We start from the raw sequence: 25,213 nt of genomic DNA on the forward strand, positions 1-25,213 counted from the left end.
CCTTCTCCAGGCGATCTTCCCAACCTGGGGATCGAACCAGCATCTCTTACAACTCCTGCTTTAGCAGACAGGTTCTTTATCACTAACATATGTGGGTATCCTTCAATCTGATACATTTCCAGAAGATATAAATCCTCAGTAATACAGGAACATATCTGCAGCCTTACCCACAATGGCCATTCAGCTCTATTCTGCATGCCTGAACCCACTGTTACTTTATTTTGATTTCTAAACATATTTTTTCATTAATAATTAAAGCAGATGTACAATGAATGTTCAGTAGGCCACAAACAGGCTGGTTTAATTAAGTTATGTAATATATAAGCCAGCATGATTTTCCTATACCTAGAATGTATGTGTGTTTGTAAGCATATATCTAATTTTCCCCATATCTTTATATATTTAAAATGTAGAGTTTTTTTTTTTAACAATGTCCATGAATGTAGGTTTCTAATTAGAGATGTGTAATTTGGATATATGTCACTCTCCTTTTAATTTTTAACAGGTGGCTAAACCCCTTGTTTAAAATTGGTCACAAACGGAAATTAGAACCAGATGACATGTACTCGGTGCTTCTGGAAGATCGCTCCCAGCACCTTGGAGAAGAGCTGCAAGGGTGAGCACAGGCAGCAGGGAGGAGGCGAGGGAGAGTGAGAATTTTCACGTGGGGCTAAAGGTTTGGGGGAGGCTTTGCCTTCCTCTGGGTTCTCCTGAGGCTCCTCCCCTGGCACTGTATGCTCATCCCCTCAGGTTGACCCTGGGCTTAGCCCATTTTGGAGGCTGGGGGAGCCCATGTTCCCTGTGCATCTGTGGACGTGGAGGGAGCCTGCAGCCATGGCCCTGGAGGCTGAGCTCTGTCCCCGGAGGTGGGGTCCATGGAAGAGGGAATCTGCCCTCCTGAACTGCTCATGACCTGTGAGTCCAGCAAATCTAGGCAGGAACTTGTTTCCAGAATCTGGGACTTTTCCCTCAAGGCCTGTTTCTCTGGAGCGTCAGAGTCTGCACCACTCGTCTTTCAGGAGCCCTGTGAGCAGGTAGCCGGCACCTATTGCACAGCTGCAGAGTGCCCTGTAGTGCAGGCTCGTCTCCCACTCTGCCCCTCCCCCGTTTCCCCTTTGGGGGACATGCTGTTTACTGTGCTTTGTTTTGTATCACAGGTACTGGGATCAAGAAGTTAAGAGAGCCCAGAAGGATGCACGGGAGCCCTCTTTAGTGAAAGCAATCATAAAGTGTTACTGGAAATCCTATTTAATTTGGGGAATGTTTACATTTCTTGAGGTAAAAGATATTCATACTGTGCACTGCTTTTTGGTATATGTATTTCAGTACCGAGGTGGACGGGACCGGTGGGGAGAGAGGCCAGTGGTCTAAGGTCTGAGGATAAACCCTCATGGAAACATGATGGAGCTCAGAGGTTGTATTTACCTTTAGAATGGCAAGAACTGGACTCCAGGGGTTACTATTTTTCAACTGATTCAACAGTATTGTGGAAGGATGGCCTTGAAATAAAAGACATTTTATATTATGGTAGAAAGTTCCTGGTGCTCAGTATAAACGCTGGCTGATCTTTGACCAAAAGAAGATTCCAGCAGCCTCAGTCAATATGTGCCCTGTGATTGAGAGGAAGGTAAATTGGACCCAAGCCCAGAATAACGTACATTTATGGCACTCATTTATAGTTTAACAAGTTAGAAATTGTTCCCTTGACCAGGTCACATCTGATAAATGCTTTTCTAAGAAGATACCATTGCCGCTCCTCTTCCAGGGGAGCAGAACCCAGGGCCCTGCATCTGACTGTAGCCGCCCACAACTCCTAAGGGCACACCTTTCCCCAGGCTGCCCCCTTCCCCGTGGGCTGGCACTGTGAGCAAAGCCCCCGTGGGAAGGAGCTCCAGCTTCACCGTGAATTCTGTGCACCCTCCACGCTGCTTTCTTTCCCTGGTTGTGGGAGCAGATTCCTCGTTGAAGGGGGATCCTGGTATCCTGGCATTGGCAGAGAGTGTAGGAGGGAATGTGCAGGGCAAACCAGAGACAGAAAGCTGTGAGGTCAGTGAGCTCCATGACCCTGAAGATCCTGGTTCAAGATCCCCCAGAGGACAGTTCAACTGGGGACACAGTGCTGGCAGCCCCCTGTCCTGGCTGAGCCTGCTGGAGGTCTGCTGCAGACCCCCGTGGGGGGCTCGTGCTCTCCGTGGTCCCTTGAAGATGCAGTTGCTGTGAAAGGGGTGGAGAAGGTGGAGAAGGTGTGAGTTGTCCTCCGTCCATCGTGTTGGGGGTGAGGTGGGCCAGGTGGTTTACAGGTGGGCAGCGTGGCTCTTGTTTAAAGCCTGTGCTGGACTGAGGGCACTGCGGGCAGTGGGCAGCTGGGAAGGTGAAGTCCACCCCACATAACTGGAGAGACCAGAGAATCTGCCAGCTCCCAGGTGACTGGATGGTCCTGGGGGATGGAGTTCTCACTGATGTCAGAAGAGGACTGGCCATTGTGCCAGAGGGTGGGACAGGTGTGTGGGGCAGGTTGCCACCTTTGAGAGGGCACTGACCACCTAGGTACTGCAGTGCCTTCTGAAGGACGGGGTGGGAGAGGGAGCAGGAGCCCGTCAGGCTGCCCCCGCCCTCGTTTGTCCCATGTGCAGCTGTCCAGTCATGGAATTTCCACATAGTCACAGTAAGTCTCTGTTTGAAATACACAGGTGGCAAGCTGGTGTGGCCTGTTTGTTCAGGATTTCCTGACTTCACACAACAGAGCTCTCATGAATTCTGCTTATCAGGAAACCCTGGGGCCTCGGTTTCTGCCTGTGGCTCATGCCACGTGCCTGGTTGGATGAATGGCCTCCAGGTTTAATGTTGGATCATATCCTGGAGGAGGTCTTTCTCTGCTGTCCCTGGCTGTCTAGTTTCTCTTTGGTACCAGATGCTAAAGAGTCTTAAAGTCGGGTGGGTTCAAAGCAGAGCCCATGTGGCTGGGTTTGAACTGAGCTGCTGGTTTTTCTTGCTGTCCTGGGCTGTTGGCTCCTTGGCTGGGGTCACTAAGCCTTGGATGGATCCCATTCTAATATGAGTCCTGGATCTTGGCTGTGGCAGCTCATGGGAGAAGCAGACATAGAGGGAGAGGCCGCAGGATCTGGGGTTCTTCCTGAGAGGGAATCCTCCCCACTGTGGTGCTGGGAGTGTTGATTTCACAGTTGTCCAGCCCCAGTAATACTTCCTGCTGGGGATCCAGGAAGGCCAGGCCTGGGGCTGCATAAGGTGGAACTGGAAGAGCCCTGGGCCCTTTCAGGAGGTTGGTCGCTGGGTGGTCATGGCAGAGAAGAGGGGAGGAGAGGACGTAAATTTAGGGGCTCATCTGTGTGATAGTACTACTAGTACTAGTAGCAATGCTAGTTAGCGAAATAATTGATTTTCTGAAGCAACTACCTGTGTTGTGATCAATCTATACTGCTTGTTGTTTATATTTTAGATGGTGGAAGATCTAAACTCAGCCCAGGATTTTCTAAAACACAAACATGTTTCCTTTTTGATCTCCAGCCCTCTTTTAATCCCTCAGGTGCACAGAACACCCCGTGGATCATCCATGATCCCAAGCACTGTGCTCTTACCACCCACAGCATGAGTGGGGCCTCGCAGGTACTCCTGGTGGCACCAGGGGGAGAAAGCAGGGTGACGCCAGTCCAGGGTGAGGCTTTTAGTGTTTTAGGATTTTGAGATGTGAAAACCTTTGTCCTACGAGAAGGGCTTCCCTGATAGCTCAGCTGGTAAGGAATCTGCCTGCAATGAGGGAGACCTGGGTTCGATCCCGGGGTTGGGACCATCCCCTGGACAAGGGAAAGGCTACCCACTTCAGTATTCTGGCCTGGAGAATTCCATGGACTGTCCTGTGAGAACTGAGGAGTATCTCTTCCTCTCAGAGAAACAAGCACCAGGCTATGGAGCACTTGCCAGTCACCCCTAATTAGAATAGAACAGCCAGAGATTTACCAGCACCCCTGTCCCGTGTGTGCACATGCATGGGTACTGTGGGTGGAGAGGACAGGTCCCCACCTGCCCGGGGCCCTCAGGGTGGAGAGAAGGAGCCTGAAGCCCCTGCCTGGGCCTGAGTCACAGAGACTACCTCCCCAGGTCATCAGTGTTTCTCTCTGAGTGGTGAGGTCTCCATTGCTGGTTTGTAAGTGGGATGACCTCGGAGAGCCAGAGTGGGTTCACCCAGTCCCTTCCTCTGAGAGGGGAGGTGTGGCCAGGAGTTACGTCCTCTTCCCAGGACCCTTAGAAATGGCCCGACCTTGTCCAGTCACTTGGCCTTTGTCTGAAGCCACTTTTGCCGATGGTCTCTGGTCCAGGTGGAGGTTGTGGGACTTTGGAGCTCAGGTGATGGGCAGGAAGTAAACAGAATCCTCTGCATCCCACAGTGAGCTTTGTGCCTTGACTCACGGCTGGTTCCCTGAGAGCTGAGTGGTCTTTGCATTTATTCCCCAACCCTTTCTTCCATGTGTCCCTCACTTCTGCTCAACCCAGGAGGCTGAGGAGTTGCTGCTGGTGGCGAAGATACTGTGGGCTGAGAGCAACCACTGAGGACCACATGGCAAGGGAGAGGAGGAGGGGGCACTGAGCCAAGCAGAAGGGCACCTGCAGGGCAGACTTGTGCGCCCTGCTGGTTCCTGAGAGCATCATGTTAGCCATTAGGTGCCAGTAATACCCACAGTGATGACCTTGAGTTATAAATTAGGGTTTTATATCCAATCTTATTTTCTTTTTCTAAGCATATGTACATTTTTAACGTAAAATTAAAAGAATTTTTTAAATTGAAGTATAATTGGCTTACAATGTTATATTAGTTTCTGGTATACATCATTAGTGATTTACTACTTTATACAGTACATGATAAGTTTAGTTACCAACTGTCACCATGCAAAGTTATTCCAATATTATTGAATATATTTCCTATGTTGTATAATTCCATGATTTATTTATTTGTTAAATTTTTATCTATTTATTTTTTGTCCCTGATCCCCTTTTACTTATTTTATAATCTGGAGTTTGTACCTCTTAAGTTCCCTCACCTGTTTCACTTGTTTCCTCCACCCCCTCAATCCATTTTCTTTATGTAGTCAGGGAAGTAGACTACAAGGAGAGTCAGACTCTTTTAGAAAGATTGCATTCATAATGGTTAAAAATTTTCGCAATCTGGGCAGAAATGAAACTTTACTTATAGTCTAGAAAATTTGATTTTACCCATGACTTTTCTCAAGAGTTTTTGTTCCACTGTGGTCGCCTGTGAGGAACAACGAGTTTTCCAAGCCTTGGTGAATCCAGCCTCTGCCATTAAGAATAGAGTAAGTCTCTTACCAGGACTTCTAATAATAAAAGTGATTATTATTATTATTTTTTATGGTGGTTTCAGAGTACTCTGCGCTGTTGTAGCTCATTTAGATGTCCCAGGATTCCTCTGAGGGAGGCAAGGCCAGTATTTTCACAGATAAAGACCTGGAGTCCCAGGAGGGCACACTATGGGCTTGGGGTCATGTGACTCGCAGGTGGCCGACCTGGTTTCTGAGGCGCAGAGCTCTGACTGCTAGACCCGTGTTCTCTGCTTTTCTGTCCTCTCCTCCCACAGCATCCACTGAGGCTCAGAGCCAAGAGAAGCTGCTTTTCTAGGAACAGCTCTGGCCCCTCTGTCACCTGATTTCTATGGTGGTTTTTTTTTTTCTAATTTCCTGTAGTTTTTTTTTTAATGGATTTAGATTTTTAAGAACATTTCAAAAATACAAAAACAGAATAGACTGTAAGGGTAACACAATGTGTCACTCCAGAATAGGGCTCTCTGGCAGAAAGATTGTTGTGAGTTGATTGTGTTTTTCAGAAATAGACACAGGAGAAACTCTGAAGACAGAGTAGAAGTTATTCTTCTGAGGGACATTTACGCTGATAAAGGAAACCTCCATTTGTAAAGGCGTCTCCCTCTCTGTACCAGAAAATGGATGGCTCTAAATCACAGCAGAATCCTGTTGAAGGACAGTCTTCAAGAAGGATGAAATCTGCTTAACAAACCCAACCCTACTGTAGTTTAAGCTGCTTTTCCTATTAACCTCTCATTGGCGCTCCATCACCTTTTCTTTTGTCTTTAGGGGGAGATGGCATTTAAGGTGGTGGCCTGGGCTATCTCAGGAGTTACTCAGTTCTTCTTGATATTTCACATGTATATCAGAAATATACATGTTAATAAACTTCTGTTTTATTTTCCTTTGTTATTCTGTCATTTATTACAGGGATCCTCAGCTAAGAACTCAGGAGGGTAAAGGGAAATAAGCCCCTATGTCACCCTAAGTCAGCTTCAATAATTGCCATAATGAGCAGTCTTGATTCATCTGAAACTCACCCTCAATTCCCAAGATTATTTTAAAGAAGTTCCAAGACAGCAAATCATTTTTATCCATAAATATTTTAGTATGTATCTTTAAAAGATGTGGAATCTCCCCCCACTAAACATATTTAGCATAAACATTATTTTTATAGACTTCCCTGGTGTCTCAGATGGTAAAGTGTCTGCCTACAATTTGTGAGACCCAGGTTCAATCCCTGGGTTGGGAAGATTTCTTGGAGAAGAAAATGGCAACCCACTCCAGTATTCTTGCCTGGAAAATCCCATGGTTGGAGGAACATGGTAGGCTACAGTCCATGGGGTCGTAAAGAGTTGGACACGACTGAGTGACTTCACTTTCACTTTATTGTTTTTATGCTTAAATATTAACTTTAGTATCTAGCCAGCACTCACAGTTGTCTTTTCCCCTCTTCTGTTGGCAGCAGTATTAAATGAGGTACACTTGGCTGACACAGGTTGTACAGATTGCCTTTCTGTCCCCTCCACCCCGTACCTCTAGGTTGTTTGTCCTGTAGAGAGTCCCACAGCCTGGATTTGGCTGATCTCATCTCCCCCTGTGTCAATTAACTTGTTCCTCTGGCACCTTAGGTTGGTGTTTAGGTCTAGAAGTTTGATATAGCTCATTTGGATTTTCTTTACCCCTTTTGTCTATGTAGGAGGTAGGGTTGTATATCTCCCTTATAAGGTATATAACATCTTGTGTGTGTGTGTGTGTGATGTTGGATCTATTCATGATCCTTGCTCAAGGTCCATTAACTTATTAAGGGTTGCAAAGTGGAGATGTTCTAAGCTCTTTGGTTAATGCTTAACTATAGTGTTTACAGGGAGAATAGGGGAAAATAATTTTTCTGTTTTTAAAACCTGTTTTCAAAATGAGGAATTGGTTCTCCTCTAGTGAGGAGAGGAGCTAGTGAGTTTTCATGGTTGTTTTTTAGTTTGGTTTTGTGAATGTCAGTTTGAGCTCATGGATTTAAGCATTTCTGATCTGCTTCAGTCCATTTCCTTTGTTATGCTTGTGTCAACCTTTGGCCATCTTTGGGCAGTGGGAGTATGTTCAGGTTGGGTCCTAAGCCTTTTGCACATACTCTAGAAGTCTTGGCTAGTTTTTTTTTTTTTTTTTTAATGTCTTTTTGTTTTGTTTTGTTTCTGGTGTGACAGAATGTTTCTAGTTCATTTTGTACAGCATTTGCTCAGCCCTGGAATCATCCATTTCTCCAAGCAGCCCTGTCTTCTTTTAGTGTGAAATGGTATTTAAAGACTATGGTCTGGGTACTTGAGGGGCTTCTTGCTCTTGGTTATCGTTTCTTGGCTTTTTTTCATTAGACCAAGTTAGAATACATTTTTAAGGTAAACAAATATGTTTATATGGTGTTTCCAATCCAAATCAGATATAGGACACTAGTTTTTTACTTCATTTTATTGTGCTTACATCTGTACCTCTTTTCTCCCATTATCTATTCTCTTTGTCCCACGTCTAAGCCCAATTCTCAATGATATTAACAGAATTATTCATTTGTTTTACCTTATAATGTGACTTCTGAAAACATAATAAGATTTATCTTTTGGCAGTTCATACTGTCTTCACGTGGTTGTATCACGCAGAGAATGTGTTTTAAATTGTTTTGTTTAAAACCACTTTTGATAGTTCCTTTTTGTATGGCTCTTTGAACCAACAGGTTGGGTAGATATTTAGGTACTTTTATTTAAATTTACTCTAAAATTTTAGGAATTGCTTTTTAAAAAAATTAGTTCTTTCATAATTATAATTCTGTATAATGTTTTCATGATTCCAAAATCAAGACAAGAATACTTTTAAAGAAGGCTGATATCCTTGTTAGCTCTATTCTAATTCTCCTTCTCCTTTTAGAGATAACTTTCCAGGCTAATTTTGACTCATTTTTTTATTAATGTTTTTTAAATATAATTTTATCTGAAATTTTAGTTTTTCTACTGTGCAGAATGAAAATTTTCAATTTCAATACTGTAATCTCTGGACTTGGGTTTATAAGGATTTTTCTGGAAGCATGAAATGTGTTATGGGACTCATTAAAACTGTTTGTGATCATTGTAACTCCTTCATAGCAGGTCTGTAGCCATTCCAGGCTCAGATGCCAAAACAGTGCAAGAGTGGAGGTTAGCAGATGCTTACATAGGGTTAGTTTCTGCATCCAGAATCTTCCATGGAGAAGAATCTTCAGGTTCCATCCTAATCAGTTGAACCTAAACCAGTTTCTGGAGGCTGGACCTTGGGCATCAGAGTGCCCTTATCCCCACCCAGGGGATGCTAAGGTGCAGTCAGGATGAAGACCACTGTGTAAAAGATGAGTGAAGGCTAGGATATCTAGAATGCTGGTGGATATGATTTCCCAGATTCACTGCTTTTTCTCCTTATCTCTGGATTTTTCTCAGTTCTACTTTAGAACTCCCCCAGTTCTAAAGATTAACTGCCTGTTCAAGTTTTCCCTACAAGCTCACTCTTTTCTGCTTATATGTTTCACTCAAGTGTGTTTCTTTGTTAGCTTGCTTCTATTTTTGTGTTTTTGTTTCCATGAATGAGATGTGGGGAAATTGGGTGAGAAATGTTTCAAGTACCTTAACTTGGAGGAGAAATTCTATCCACTGCAGAAGTTCCAGTTTCTAACTGAACCCTGCAAGAAGTTATCCTAAGCAGCAAAAGGTAGGACTCAATATCAGGTGCTTTCAGGAGGCTGAATACCAAGGACTCTATCATGTAATGGCTACCACAAGCTTCCCTGGCAGTCCGGTGGTTAAGACTCCATGCACCCAAAGCAGATATGAAGGGTTTTGATCCCTGGACTGGGAACTAAGATTCTGCATGCCACAGGGTGTGGCCAAAATAAAAAGTCTGCCTCAGAGACTCAGACTCTCAGATAATCCTGAATAATGGATGTTGTGGTATTAAATTCAGCTTTTAAAAAGATCCTTTATAATTTCAGAGCTGTGGAGAATTCTTGTGAGACAATAAGAACTATATTCTCAATTGATTTGTGGAAAGGATATACATGTGATTATAGATTGATGTCAGAGAGGAAAGGTTTAAGGGACAGTGTTTGACCTTGTTCCTGCTTATCAAGAAAGTTTTAATTGTTAGCTTCATGATTGATAATGAATATTTTCTCAGTTGTTTTATTTCTTATTAATTGATGGTGAGAATCAGGAATGTCCAGATGAGAGAATTCCTTGGTGGTGTCTGCCCACACCAGTGTACACGTGGTGGGGCAGCTCCTAGGAATGGCTGCCATAAGTGTCTGTGTACCCAGGGTGAGCCATAGCCACGCCTTGCCTCTCTGAGAGACTCTCCAAGACAAGCAGAGTCTTCTGAAATTTGGTCTATCCTTGGGATTCACACCACTATTTCATTTGGTCTTAATACTTGGGCTAGAGCATTGAGCAGGAGGCTGCCGTGACCGGCGCACTAAGTGCGGCCGAGAGGAGCCACCCCATGTCTGAGGTCAGAGGTGGCGGCCAGGAGGAGCAACTTGGCGTCCGAGGCCAGGGGCGGTGGCCGGGAGGAGCAACCCAATGTCCAAGGAGCTGTGGCTGCGCCAGAGCAGGAGGGCTTAGAGGAGCCAAACCATGTTGAAGGTCAGGAAGGGCAGTGGTGCAGAGATACCCCTCATTCAAGGTAAGGAGCAGTGGCTGAGCTTTGCTGGAGCAGCCGTGAAGAGATACAACACACTCAAGGTAAGAGAAACCCAAGTAAGATGGTAGGTGTTGCAAGAGGGCATCAGAGGGCAGACACACTGAAACCATACTCACAGAAAACTAGTCAGTCTAAACACACAAGGACCATAGCCTTGACTAACTCAATGAAACTAAGCCATACTCGTGGGGCAACCCAAGACGGACAGGTCATGGTGGAGAGGTCTGACAGAATGTGGTCCACTGGAGAGGGGAATGGCAAACCACTTCAGTATTCTTGCTTTGAGAACCCCATGAACAGTATGAAAAGGCAAAATGATAGGATACTGAAAGAGGAACTCCCCAGGTCAGTAGGTGCCCAGTATGTTACTAGAGATCAGTGGAGAAATAACTCCAGAAAGAATGAAGGGATGGACCGAAACCAAAAACAATACTGAGCTGTGGATGTGACAGGTGATAGAAGCAAGGTCCGATGCTGTAAGAGTAATATTGCATTAGTTCAGTTCAGTCACTCAGTCGTGTCCAACTCTTTGCAACCCCATGAATCGCAGCACGCTAGACCTCCCTGTCTATCACCAACTCCCAGAGTTCACTCAGACTGACGTCCATTGAGTCAGTGATGCCATCCAGCAATCTCATCCCCTGTCGTCCTCCTGCCCACAATCCCGCCCAGCATCAAAGTCTTTTCCAGTGAGTCAACTCTTTGCATGAGGTGGCCAAAGTATTGGAGTTTCAGCTTTAGCATCATTCCTTCCAAAGAAATGCCAGGGCTGATCTCCTTCAGAATGGACTGGTTGGATCTCCTTGCAGTCCAAGGGACTCTCAGGAGTCTTCTCCAACACCACAGTTCAAAAGCATCAATTCTTTGGCGCTCAGCCTTCTTCACAGTACAACTCTCACATCCATACATGACTACTGGAAAAACCATAGCTTTGAGTAGCTGGACCTTAGGTGGCAAAGTAATGTCTCTGCATTTGAATATGCTATCTAGGTTGGTCATAACTTTTATTCCAAGGAGTAAGCGTCTTTTAATTTCATGACTGCAATCACCATCTGCAGTGATTTTGGAGCCCCCCAAAATAAAGTCAGCCACTGTTTCCACTGTTTCCCGGTCTATTTCCCATGGAGTGATGGGACCGGATGCCATGATCTTTGTTTTCTGAATGTTGAGCTTTAAGCCAACTTTTTCACTCTCCTCTTTTACTTTCATCAAGAGGCTTTTTAGTTCCTCTTCACTTTCTGCCATAAGAGTGGTGTCATCTGCATATCTGAAGTTATTGATATTTCTCCCAGAAATCTTGATTCCAGCTTGTGATTCTTCCAGTCCCGTTTCTCATGATGTACTCTGCATAGAAGTTAAATAAGCAGGGTGACGATATACAGCCTTGACGTACTGGTTCCTATTTGGAACCAGTCTGTTGTTCCATGTCCAGTTCTAACTGTTGCTTCCTGGCCTGCATACAGATTTCTCAAGAGGCATGTCAGGTGGTCTGGTATTCCCATCTCTTGAGGAACTTTCCACAGTTTATTGTGATCCACACAGTCAAAGGCTTTGGCATAGTCAAGAAAGCAGAAATAGATGTTTTTCTGGAATTCTCTTGCTTTTTCCATGATCCAGCGGATGTTGGCTGGAATTGATCTCTGGTTCCTCTGCCTTTTCTAAAACCAGCTTGAACGTCAGGAAGTTCATGGTTCACGTATTGCTGAAGCCTGGCTTGGAGAATTTTGAGCATTACTTTACTAGTGTGTGAGATGAGTGCAATTGTGCGGTAGTTTGAGCCTTCTTTGTCATTGCCTTTTTTTGGGATTGGAATGAAAACTGACCTTTTCCAGTCCTGTGGCCACTGCTGAGTTTTCCAAATTTGCTGGCATATTGAGTGCAGCACTTTCACAGCATCATCTTTCAGGATTTGAAATAGCTCGACTGGAATTCCATCACCTACACTAGCTTTGTTCATAGTGATGCTTTCTAAGGCCCACTTGATTTCACATTCCAGGATGTCTGGCTCTAGATAAGTGATCACACCATCATGATTATCCAGGTCATGAAGATCTTTTTTGTATACTTCCTCTGTGTATTCTTGCCACCTCTTCTTAATATCTTCTGCTTCTGTTAGGTCCAGACCATTTCTGTCCTTTATCAAGCCCATCTTTGCATGAAATGTTCCCTTGCTATCTCCAATTTTCTTGAAGAGATCTCTAGTCTTTCCCATTCTGTTCTTTTCCTTTATTTCTTTCATTGATCGCTGAAGAAGGCTTTCTTATCTCTTCTTGAGGGACTCTTCCAAGAGCTCTCTGTGCCTCTTGGGATGGATGACAGGATATGGTGGAAATATATCAGTTATATTTTACTCAGTTCGGATCATCTTATTCACACTTCTTTAACTAAATAGTGTTCCCTTTATCCTCTATAATAGATGAAAATCTCCATGACTTCATGGAGACAGAGGCAGTTGGTGCAACCTGTTAACATGTGTGTGTGCATGTGTTCATTTGTGTAGACAAGACATTAAGGTTTAATGAGAACCCATGTGAGGGATGGGGACATCTTTTGATAAATATCCTGATCAGCCACTGGTTGGCTGAGCAGAAAATGCCTTTTTTTTTTTTTTTTTTTTTTTGATGTTTGGTGTTATGGATTCTCCTTCCCTCCTCTTGTGTGTGGGTTCCTTAGCTTCAGACAGACAGAAGAGAGCTATCAAAGCATACCTGTCAGGTAAGCCAAGCTTACCCTGTTTCTGTGTTAGTAATGGCGGGATTGCCGAGAAAGGAAAAGCCCCGTTCCTGAAAGACTTACAAACTTTTAACATTTTGTCTTTTGAGAAGTCTGTGGAGGAATTGATATTGTGGCCCAAGGTGTCTAGTTTTGGTAACTTGGGTTTGCTGAATGATTTTCCTTTATGGTGAAGCAGGGGACCTAGGAAGAGGGGGGACCATCAAGGGGTGACTGCAGAGAAGAAGTACGTTGTGTGGTGGAGTGGCTGTTTGGCAGGGTGGGTAGGTGTTGCTGTTCCTTTGCGTTTTTCTTTGGGAAAGAAACTTGCTTTCCTTGAGTCTTACTCAGGTTGAAGCCTCAGTGCACCCTGAGTCAATTGGTTTAGGCCTTTGGGAAGAGAGGAGTGGTAACATTTCTTCCAAACCACCAACTTCAGTGGATGGTGGATCAAGAACTATGGAAGACGTGATTTTTTAGCTTGGCCTCTACCATGTTTAATTTTTTACTCCAAGGAATATTCCAACTTCTAGCAGGTAGAGACATATTGAGGCATGCTCTCGGAAGCTGAGAGCCCACAGAGCTGCCAAAGCTGGTTTCTTTGTGGTGCTCCAGCCAAAGCTGGTTTCCATTCCCTTGATCTACGTGTGGAATTTGGGGTAGAAAAGAGTGGATGTGTTTGTGCTAGTGTCTCAGTTCATAAGGATTCATGAAGAAGGTGATGAAAGCATGTCTCCCATATGTGAACCACATTGATTTTCTATTGGGCTGGGACATTGAGAGTATGGGGGACAGGGGCAGGCTGCCGGCAGGCTTGTTCCTGTGGAAGCAGATTTCTTCCTCTTCTTCTGCCACCTTTTCTTTTATTCATCTTAAGGCTCAGTTGGTATTGAGCCTGTTAGTGATATTTGTTGAGCATCCATGGTGTTCTAAGCACAATGTACTAAGGCTTTACTATGTTTCAGTGGAAAATTTTACCTGCAGGTTAAAACTGTTGTCTACTTGTCTTATAGGAGATAATAGATCTGCATATTTTTCTTTTAAATTAGTCACGAATGTAGCATTTTGTCAAAATTATTTTAAACATGCTAATGATAAAAGTAAATATTGTGTAAAGAAAAACTGACATTTCTAATTAAGACTTTTTCCTTTTCTTTTAGGAAGGCACCAGAGTAGTTCAACCCATATTTTTGGGGAAAATGGTTAGCTATGTTGAAAACTACCATCTTTCCGATTCTGCCGCTTTGCACGAAGCCTACGGCTGCGCGGCAGGGCTGAGCGCCTGCGTGCTCGTGTGGGCTGTCCTGCACCACTTGTACTTCTATCACATTCAGCGCGTGGGGATGAGGCTGAGAGTAGCCGTGTGCCGCATGATCTACCGCAAGGTGAGTGTCGTTAGGTACCACGGTGTGTTCCTCTCTCGAGGGATCAGGAACATTTGGGGAAAGTTCTCTGTAAATTACAAATTTTGTAACTGGGATCCTTTACATCTTCCTAGAGAAGATTGCTTTTGCATCAAGCCAAGTTTATTGCTGTCGAAGCAAACTTTACCAATACATAATGAAAAGTTTCCTTTTGAGATCAAGTGTGGGCCATCCTTTACAACTTTTAGCCATAGGCTGTCACAAAATAACCACTAAATTTGTACCATAAAATATTACATTAATATTCAAGAATAAGTATTAAAAGTATCAAGTTGATTTTCAAAGTTTTCATGCCCAAATCCCATAGTGCTGTTTATGGAAATTTTTTGTTGTTGTTCATTAATACCTTCAGTTACGTCAAATTTGTATTTAAAAGTGAACTTCAGAGATTGGATCTATAAAACTATATCTAAGAGCAGAGAATGTATTTGATAAAGGGAATGATTCTAATTTTAAAAGACCCATCTAATTATATTCAATATAATTATGTTTGCTAGAGAAAAATATAAAGAGAATTCATGCTAAATATAGACTCACTCCTTATATTTTATAGATAATTTTTGTTAATGGTATGAAAGAAAATAGGATATATGAGATGAGACTTGAAATTTTACATTGTTTTATTAATTCTAGAGAGAATTTGTTGCTCTTCATTTAAATTACTTTAATACAATATTCCTTTTTATTTTTAGTATGCATTGTAGCAGTTTTCACAAGAACTGATTTAATGTGTTTAGTGATTTTGTATTGAGGAATGCCATGAAATTATTTGATAGTTTACCCTTGTCTAAACTAGTATAAAAAGAGTAAGGCTTTCAGATATCTTTACAAAGGTATTGCCACAGATATATCAGTGTCAAGAGCTGAAGGGCTCAGTATAAACTTGATCCTGGATATGTCTTTGCCTTAGACTGTTAAAAAAAAATCCTTATTTGACTGTATTATATCCTTGAAATTTTCAAAGAGAGTAGATCTTAAATGTTCTCACCACATATGTTAAATAGGATAACTCTATTAGCTAGTGGATACTTTAAAAGGTTTTACTATAGTAATCATTTTCCAGTGTGTATTTATACCAAAGTATCATGTTGTAACCTTAAACATATGCAATTTTTATTAATAAATAAAGTCCTCATTGAAAGATAAAACAAAGCAGCTTAAATTGAAAATATTGCTTCTTTTACCTGGTTGCTGCTTATCTAGAGCTTCTGCTTCTTCAGAATACTTTTTCAGCAGAAAGTGAGATGTCTTCTCTTCATCTTTGCTTGAGCAGAGTCTTGTACTTTTCAGGAATGTGTGAAACTGGGGACCTGGCATCTCACTGTCTTGTCTGACAACAGCATCTGAGCTGCTTTCCTTCTGGGTGATGTGGAAATTGCAGCTGTGCTTGCAAACTGCAGGCAGAGGTCTTCACTGTCATTTATCATCATCTTTGTTATTCTGTTGCATCTTTAACCATTTAGGAGATGGATACTCAGATTTCCCCACAAATTGGCTAAAAGTTTGTCTTTCCAGATCATACTTAACTCTCATAATAGTTGCGAAATTTTCCCTGAACCGTGTTGTGAAACCTTAAGTTAGGTGTGAGGTGATGGTTTGATGAAAGCTCACTCTTGGCTGCACAAGTGAGCCATTGTCTACCTGTGTTTCTTCCTCTCCCCATCACACTTTGGAATCTTGCCTTTGGGAAATGTGATCTGACCTGGCACATTGGCTTATGCGAATGTAAATATCTCCCAAGAGGTTCATTTATTGCCTTGATTTTACCTAAATGTTGGCCCTATATGAAGTCAAGAATTATGGGGATTATAACATAGACATAACTTGAAATTCCAGAAACCTGGAAAAGACAAATTTCCTCATACACAGCCTTGCATCTAGGGTCCTGCTTGGGTACAGAAACAAGACACTTCTTTTCAGGTTACAGGTGGGGTGATTCTTTAGGGCACAACTGGTGCTGCCAAGCAGCTCTGAAAGGCCCCTCTGAACTGTGGTTCATGCTCAGGCCCCACCTCCTGATCCCTGGTCCTGGGGAGAAATCAGATTGGGCATTAGAAAGGGAGTAGCCATAGTTTGTTCTGACCATGGATTCCAGGTTTGGGCAGGTCTCCAGGAGGTCTCTAAGGCTGCACATATTCCACTTCTAAAATGGCCCATTCAGCATTTCATGCTCTTTGCAGCTGAATTTTGAATGATTGTGAAGGAGGTATCGTATATAAAAATGACTTGCCATTTATTGATTAATACATTTCCACAGCTTTGGTAAAATTACCTTTGGCTTTTAATCATTGTTTTTTTTTTTGTTGTTGTTGTTATGGTAAAATACACCCAGCGTAAAGTTGACCATTTTCACTACTATTAAGTACAGCATTTAGTGACATTAGGTACACTCACATTGTTGTATAGCCATCACATTATTCATCTCTGAAACTTTTTGTTTTTCCCAAACTGAACCTCTGCATCCATTAAACACTAACTCCCCAACCCCTCTCCGTGCACCCAGCACCATTCTACTTCTTCTCTCTGTGAATTTGAGTACTTTAGTACTTCATGTAAGTGGAATCATACAGTGTTTGTCATTTTGTGTGAGGCTTATGTTCTGTAGCACGATGTCTTCAAGGTTCATCCATGTTGTGGCAGGTGTCAGAATTTAATTCCTTTTTAAGGCTTAATAATCTTCCATTATAGGCCTAAGCAACATTCTGTGTGTTTGCTCATCTGTCAATGGACAGTTGTTTCCACTTTTTAGCTACTGTGAACATTGCTGCTGTGAGTATGAGTGTACAAATTGTCTGTTCAAGTTTGTGTTTTTAGTTTTCTTGAGTGTATCCTTAGTAGTGTAGTTGCTGTATTGTATGCTCATGTCATGTTTAATTTTTGTGGAATTTCTATATTCTCTTCCATTGTGGTTATATCAATTTACATTCTCACTTGATCACTGTTTTCTTCTTTAACTTGAGGAGTAAAGAAAAAGTTTCTTATAAAGTATGACATTGTGTTTGGATCAGTGGCTCCAGTTGGTGGTCTGTTGAAGCAGCTCCTGGTGTCTTTTCAGCTTCCTCGGATCTCTAGGGCATTTTTCTTACTAAATAAAGGGATGGCGCAACACTGTTTGTGTATTTTCTAAAATCAGCAGACTGGCATCAAGACCACAGTTTCCTCACAGGAACAGTGTTTTGAACATTATACTTGCTCATTTCAGAATGAGGAAACTAAGCCCAAAGTGTTTAAATATTGTCACCCACCAAATGAATGATTGAATCCAAGTCTCAGAATTTCTTTCCTAAGGCAACCTCTCCAGTCTCATCTAATTTGGCTGAAAATTACTTAGTTGGCTCCTAAGTCTAAACCCACACCCTTTAACCTTCAGACAGGCCCAAGTTCACTGAAACAGGGGGTGAATTTTGCTTCTACCTCCTGCTCCTCCCTGTGCTGTCCTTGTGGTTGGGGCTGCCACCACACTGACGAGTTAGAGGCTGAACAAGGGTCCCTAGAGCCCTGCTGTCAGGGGTCATCCTGCTCCTGCTGACACCACTCAGGACCCCAGAACACATGCTCCGTTGTGTTATGTTCTAAGATGACTTGATATCACCTTAGGAATCTGGATCGCTGTCTCCCTCTCTCATTTCAGGCCCTTCGCCTGAGTAGCTCTGCCATGGGGAAGACTACCACAGGCCAGGTAATCAACCTGCTGTCCAACGATGTGAACAGGTTTGACCAGGTAAGCTGCCTCTGAGGGATCCTCTTCCATTTCCTGTTCTTCTCACTGGGTTCAGCTTATTGGGAAGCCATGTGCCAGGGTTTGGTGTCAGCCAGGGTTCTGTTGAGGATGTGAGACATAGGTTCTATTTATCCAACTTTCACTTCTCTGTGTGCAAATTCGATGTAATTATATGTATTGTTTCATAAGTGAGAGTTTTGTTTTTCTACTAATAAATAGGCAGCAGTTTTCTTGCCCAGCTTGGTTAGTGTCCTAAGGGGTCCTCCTGGAGCGGCTCTTCTTGGCACGTGGTGTAGGTGTTGCTGAACTGTCTTCCTCCTCTTCTAGGTGATGAAGGCCTGATGTTCAGGGATTGTTTTTCCCCTGTACCCTGTTCAGTGTCTGCTGCATAAGGAGCCCTCAAGTGGGTGGTCTCCAAATACAACCTCCTCTCTGCTGTTGCCACACAGTCTTTTTTCCACTGACCTTAAGCATAGATCACATGACCCAGAACATTGTAGCTGTTGGTCAGATTTGTGTTGTAGTAGATACTTCTCTTTCAAGTATTCATTCATAAAACATGAAGTAAGGCCCCTACTCACTTTCAGGGATGAATAAAGCTTAGTTTCTGCCCTATACTGGAGAGAGCAGTAGGTACCATAATACAGGCTTTCCTGGGATGCTGGGGAGCCCAGGGGAGATGGGGGCTAAACTCTGGGATGGAGAGCATTTGGGGAAGCCCTGAGCTCATCTGTGTTGTGGTCAAAATCCACATCTTCCTTCACTGCTTCTGGTCTGATTCTCCCGGGACATCCCTGAAGTCAGCCCTGTGCTGCCCTGGAACAGTGTCATCTGGGGTGGACACTTGGATTTCTGCTTTAGCAGGTTTAAAACCCAGTGAGATCATTTCTATTTAGGTTTCTGTCTGTTCCTTCAGAGCATAGTGTTTCTATACTCTGTCCTTATTGGTTTCTATACCATCCCAATGAGAGGCTATGCTAAAAAATGCTCAAACTACAGCACAATTGCACTCATCTCACATGCTATAAAGTAATGCTCAAAATTCTCCAAGCTAGGCTTCAGCAATACGTAAACCATTAACTTCCTGATGTTCAAGCTGGTTTTAGAAAAGGCACAGGAACCAGAGATCAAATTGCCAACATCCACTGGATCATGCAAAAAGCAAGAGAGTTCCAGAAAAACATCTATTTCTGCTTTATTGACTATGCCAAAGCCTTTGACTGTGTGGATCACAATAAACTGTGGAAAATTCTGAAAGAGATGGGAATACCAGACTGCCTGACCTGCCTCTTGAGAAACCTGTATACAGGTCAAGAAGCAACAGTCAGAACTGGACATGGAACAACAGACTGGTTCCAAATAGGAAAGGGAGCATGTCAAGGCTGAATATTGTCACCCTGCTTATTTAACTTCTATGCAGAGTACATCATGAGAAATGCTGGGCTGGAAGAAGCACAAGCTGGAATCAAGATTTCTGGGAGAAATATCAATAAGCTCAGATATGCAGATGACACCACCCTTATGGCAGAAAGTGAAAAAGAACTAAAGAGCCTCTTGATGAAAGTGAAAGAAGAGAGTGGAAAAGTTGACTTAAAGCTCAACATTCAGAAAACTAAGATCATGGTATCCAGTCCCGTCACTTCATGGCAAATAAATGGGGAAACAGTAGCTGATTTTATTTTTCTGTGGTCCAAAAATCAATGTAGATGGTGACCTCAGCCATAAAATTAAAAAACACATACTCATTTGAAGGAAAGTTATGACCAACCTAGACAGTATATTAAAAAGCAGAGACATTACTTTGCCAACAAAAGCCTGTCTAGTCAAGGCTATGGTTTTTCCAGTGGTCATGTATGGATGTGAGACTTGTACTATAAAGAAAACTGAGTGCCGAAGAATTGATGCTTTTGAACTGTGGTGTTGGAGAAGACTCTTGAGAGTCCCTTGGACTGTACAGAGGTCCAACCAGTCCATCCTAAAGGAGATCAGTCCTGGGTGTTCATTGGAAGGACTGATGTTGAAGCTGAAACTCCAATACTTTGGCCTCCTGATGTGAAGAGCTTACTCATTTGAAAAGACCCTGATGCTGGGAAAGATTTAAGGCAGGAGAAGAAGGGGATGACAGAGGATGAGATGGTTGGAGCATCACCAACTCAATGGACATGAGTTTGGGTAAACTCTGGGAGTTAGTAATTTACAGGGAGGCCTGGCATGGTGCAGTTCATGGAGTCACAAAAAGTCGAACAGGGCTGAGTGACTGAACTGAACTAAAAGAGGCTTTTTCTTTCTCTTTTAAGGTAACGATGTTCTTGCACTATCTGTGGGTGGGGCCACTGCAGGCTGTCGCAGTGACTGCCTTGCTCTGGATGGAAATAGGAGTATCATGTCTTGCCGGGATGGCGGTTCTCATCATTCTTCTGCTTTTGCAAAGCTGCTTTGGGAAGTTGTTTTCATCACTCTGGTAAGAGAAACACTTCTTTTAAAAATTGATAATACGTAATTGGTAACATCCACAGTCTGCTTGATGCTTTTGTTCAAAAACAAGACAAATGCCTTCTCTAGTCTCTTCTTTGTGTGAGTTGTAGACCCTACAGGCTTAGCCAGTGGAGGCTCCAGCCATAAACTGAAGGCTGACCCTGAAACAGGAACAGGGAATGCATTCACTGAGTCCTCTTGGTACCGTATCTGAAAAAGTAGAGTGTCCTTCAGCAGAATTTACCCATGTCCAAGTTATTTAAATATTGTTAATAGTAATAATCTATTAGTCCCATTTCTCACTGCATATATTTTGGTTATGCTTGTGTGGGAGCCTTTCAGGTATTTATTCATGTTTCCATTAAGTTATAAGCACCCCCAGGGCCAGGCTGATCTTCACTGTGTCTTTATGAAGCCTCACATTCACAGCAGCGAATGCTGTGCAAATGCTGTCACATGTGACAGAAAAGTGGCTGGTGGTGAAGAGCCTTCTAGTGCTGAGTTAGACTGAAGCAGGTCCCAGAGGGTTGGAGGTGGATGGTTGTCTGGTGATGGAAATGTTGTGCTATTTGAAGCTCATTGAGTTCTTGTGTTTGTTATATGTGTGTAATTCTGCGCTTGGTGTCTTTATTTGGAATTTCCTGTCCTGTCTTTGCTGGAGAGAGAGATACTCCCTATCCTTCGAGGCCCTGTTCCAGTGCTACCAGGTCTCTGAAGCTCTTCTTGTTCTCTTTTCCTGGTAGAATTAGCAGCCCCACCTTTTCTGCTCCCCAGAACTTCTCTCCTATTTTATTATAGCACAGACTCTATCTTCCTGGGTGTCTTTCTGCCTCCCTACCTGACTGTGACCTCTCTGAGCACGTGGTTTGTATCTGACTCATTTCAGGTTTTCCTTAGCCGATGCTGCACGTTCTCCAAGTTACTTCTTGAAATGACTGAGTGGTTGACTTCCTGGTTGAAGCTTTTTTCTCCATTTGTACTTTGAGTAGGACCTGCCTATGTTCTCAGTGCAAAAGCGCTGTAGAGGATGATTTGAGTCTTAGCCCCGACCCCTGCCCACTCCTGCTGCTGCTGCTGAGGAAAGTTGGGCTGTGGTCACTGAGGCTTATCTCTCGTCCGTCCCCTCAGGAGTAAGACCGCTGCTCTCACAGACAAGAGGATCAGGACCATGAGCGAAGTCATAACTGGCATCCGAACAATAAAAATGAATGCTTGGGAAAAGTCATTTATAGACTGTATTACCAGACTGAGAAGGTAAGTTTATGTATATAGATGTCACTCCATATTTTCATGCTTTATTTCCTATTCTACTGGATGCTTTAGGTGTCTTACCAAAGAAGGATTTCAGTTCATCTTCACATTAAGGTGAACTTAAATACTAACTGTTCTCTGTACCCCTAAATGTTGCAGGAGAGTTAAGAATAGTGGAGACATCGTTTAACCTGCTCTTTCATTTGCCATCTTATCAAAGGAAAAAATATATATGCTTCTTACTTATATAGAAATAAAATTCTAAGTAGTTCTTAATACCTCAAATCCCAATAAGCAATACTTTTAACATAGTATTTGAGACAATGACATTCAAACTAAAATTGTAATTTATGGTGATGGCTGATAACCAGGAAGATTACAGAGACTTGGTATACTTGTTTTGAGCCAAACTGTATGAACCACTATTGTTCTTGTTGCTATGCTTAGTCGCTCAGTCGGATCTGACTCCTTGTGACCCCATGGACTGTAGCTCGCCAGGCTTCTCTGGCCATGGGACTTCCCAGGCAGGAATTCTGGAGTGGGTTGTCATTTCCTCCTCCAGAGGATCTTACAGATCCAGGGATTGAACCCATGTCTCCTGCATTGGAGGTGGATTCTTTACCACCATGAAAGCTCATGAATCACTATTATTCATTCCAAATGGAGCTATGAAAATACTGTCCCTTTTGTTCTGTTTCATGTTTTTAGACTGTTTTTCCCATCTTTCATTTAAATATCTGGTGAGCATTTCTCTGACCCCACCTTCTCACCTCTCACTTTGCACTTTCGTGGAGCCCATCTTCCTTCTACTCTGGCCTCCAAGCCTGACTGACTCCAGCTCATCTTCAGGGTCCACGTGTGCGTGACTTGCCCTGAGTCCACTGCTCCAAGTTACATATCCCAGCTCTGGGCTCCCTTGGGGACTGTGATGACTATCTCTGTCTATTGTCTCTCAATTTTGTGGTTGCTAATTCTCTTCGCCCACAAGTTCATGAGCCCTTGGAGGGCAAAGGACGTGTCTTTCTGTGAGGAGCCTGGTACAGACTTGTGATTATGAATGTTTGTTGAATGAATGTTCAAACCCAGTATGACTGACCCAAAATGTTTGCAAGTGTGACATTAAGCCTCCTTTTACTTGAAATAATGAAGTGGTGCTGCAGTGTGTGATCCTGGTGTCGGGCAGACCCCTGAGTGTGCACTATGCTAATGTCTCCATGATGTGACGGATGGTTTATCTTAATCTGTGTCCATTCCCTAGAAAGGGGCCACTTACACACGGCACTGAATTCATGTCTTTTATGCTGATGCTTCTTATAAAACCTTTGTCCTACTTTCTTTTTACAGTAAGGAAATTTCCAAGATTCTGAAAAGTTCCTACCTTAGGGGCATGAATTTGGCATCATTTTTCACTGTGAGCAAAATCATGATTTTTGTCACCTTCATCACCAATGAGCTCCTTGACAACCGGATCACAGCCAGCCAAGTGTTTGTGGTGATGACGCTGTTTGAGGCTCTGCGGTTCTCAAGTACCCTCTACTTCCCCGTGGCCATCGAGAAGGTGTCAGAGGCTGTCGTCAGCCTCCGAAGGATAAAGGTTTGGTGACAAATAATTTTTTTTCAATTGTAGGTGGACTTTTTATAAAATGCCTCCTTTTGTTTGATATCACTCTATTCCAGTTAGGTGATACTTAACTCTCTCAGTGCCAAAGCTGGCAGTCTTCCCAGAATGTTGTAGGTACTCCCTTTTCTTATTAGGTAGAGTGCACTACAGACATCATGAGACTGGTTCTCATGCGGGGGCAGTAGTATATGTAAGTAGCATAGCACAGGGCTCTAGTGTAGTGGTGCCTGCAGAGTGACTAAAATGTCTAAAAGCAGGAGAAGCAGACAGAGTGCATCTCCTGCGCTGACTCCAGGGACCAGGCAGCGACCGTGCACAGTCCCTGGGCCGGGAGGGGAGGAACTTGCTGAGAGCTCCCTGTTCCCTGCGGAGGAAGAGTGGCCTCAGATTCACTTAATTCTCTGTGTTCAAAATGAGTTCTTTCTTCCATAGATGTTTTGCTTGTTGGTGTCTGAGCCTGCCTTTTGTATCTGTTTTTTCATCCCTGTATCCTTTTTATTAACTGCTTAATCCATTCTCTCTAGCTGCCTTCTTTTTTTAAAATTTGTAATTCCCACCACTATGTGAACTAAGAACTTCCAGATATACAAGCTGGATTTAGGAAAGGCAGAGGAACCAGAGATCAAATTGCTAACATTCATTGAATCATAGAAAAAGCAAGAGAATTCCAGAAAAAAACATTTACCTTTGCTTCATTGACTACACTAAAGCTTTTGACTGTGTGAATCACAACAAACTGTGGAAAATTATGAAAGAGATGGGAATATCAAACCACCTTACCTGCCTCCTGAGAAACCTGTATGCAGGTCAAGAAACAACTGTTAGAACTGGACACGGAACAATGAACTAGTTCCAAATTGAGAAAGGAGTATGTCAAGGCTGTATATTGTCACCCTGCTTATTTAACTTATATGCAAAGTACCTCATGTGAAATGCTGGGCAAAGGAGAATGAAAAAGCTGGCTTAAGACTCAACATTCAAAAAAACTAAGATCATGGCCTCTCATTCCATCACTTCATGGCAAAAAGTGGGGAAACAGTGGAAGGCTTAATTTTCTTGGGCTCCAAAATCACTGTAGATGGTGACTACAACCATAAAATTAAAAAATGCTTACTCCTTGGGAGAAAGGCTATGACAAACCTAGACATTTAGATATTAAAAAGTAGAGACATTGCTTTATCGACAAAGGTCTATATAGTCAAGGCTATGGTTTTTCCACTCATTGTGTATGGATGTGAGAGTTGGACCATACAGCAGGCTGAGCATGGAAGAAATGATGCTTTGAAATTGTAGTGCTAGAGAAGACTCTTGGCAGTTCCTTGGGCTGCAATGAGTTCAAACCAGCTAATCCTGAAGGAAATCAACCATGAGTATTCACTGGAAGGACTGGTGCTGAAGCGTCAATACTTTTCTGGCCACCTGATGCCAAGAGCAGACTCATTGGAAAAGACCCTGATACTGAGAAAGATTTAAGGCAGGAAGAGAAGGGGTCAACAGAGGATGAGATAGTTAGATAGTGTGCCTGACTCAATCAACATGAATTTGAGCAAACTCTTGGAGATAGTGATGGACAGGGAGCCTGGAGTGCTATAGTCCATGGGATTTCAAAGAGTCAGACACAACTTAGTGACTGAACAGCAACAAGTACACTATATTATATGATTATATTGATATATACCATGAGATGTAATAATAGTATATATTATTCCATACATTATTTAATGTGTTCTGATGTGAACTAATGCTTTAAGTACAGTTAGCAAAACAGTATTTAGACTGTTCAAAGTTTGCAAATTCCAGGAAAGTGACTATTTTTGTTTGTGCTTTCTTCCTGCAGTTTAACAATCTGTTTTTTTCCTCTTTTCTGTAGAATTTTTTATCACTTGATGAAATACCACAGCTCAACACTCAGCTGCCATCAGATGGTGAAATGGTGGTGAACATGCAAGATTTCACTGCTTTTTGGGATGAG

General features: G+C 42.9%; 1 protein-coding gene across 1 annotated transcript; it reads left to right on the top strand.

The window, feature by feature from the left end:
- Window positions 1–505: 505 nt before the first annotated feature.
- On the top strand, window positions 506–25,213 carry LOC102172427 (multidrug resistance-associated protein 4; the record flags this gene model as incomplete). The annotated part of the gene is made up of 8 exons (XM_018044691.1): window positions 506–616; window positions 1,158–1,278; window positions 13,910–14,134; window positions 17,805–17,894; window positions 20,192–20,355; window positions 21,498–21,623; window positions 22,965–23,214; window positions 25,112–25,213. Coding segments are annotated over 8 exons (1,189 nt in total), but the record flags the coding sequence as incomplete, so codon positions are not given.

Source organism: Capra hircus, unplaced genomic scaffold, assembly GCF_001704415.2.
Source record: "Capra hircus breed San Clemente unplaced genomic scaffold, ASM170441v1, whole genome shotgun sequence".
Classification (NCBI taxonomy): domain Eukaryota; kingdom Metazoa; phylum Chordata; class Mammalia; order Artiodactyla; family Bovidae; genus Capra; species Capra hircus.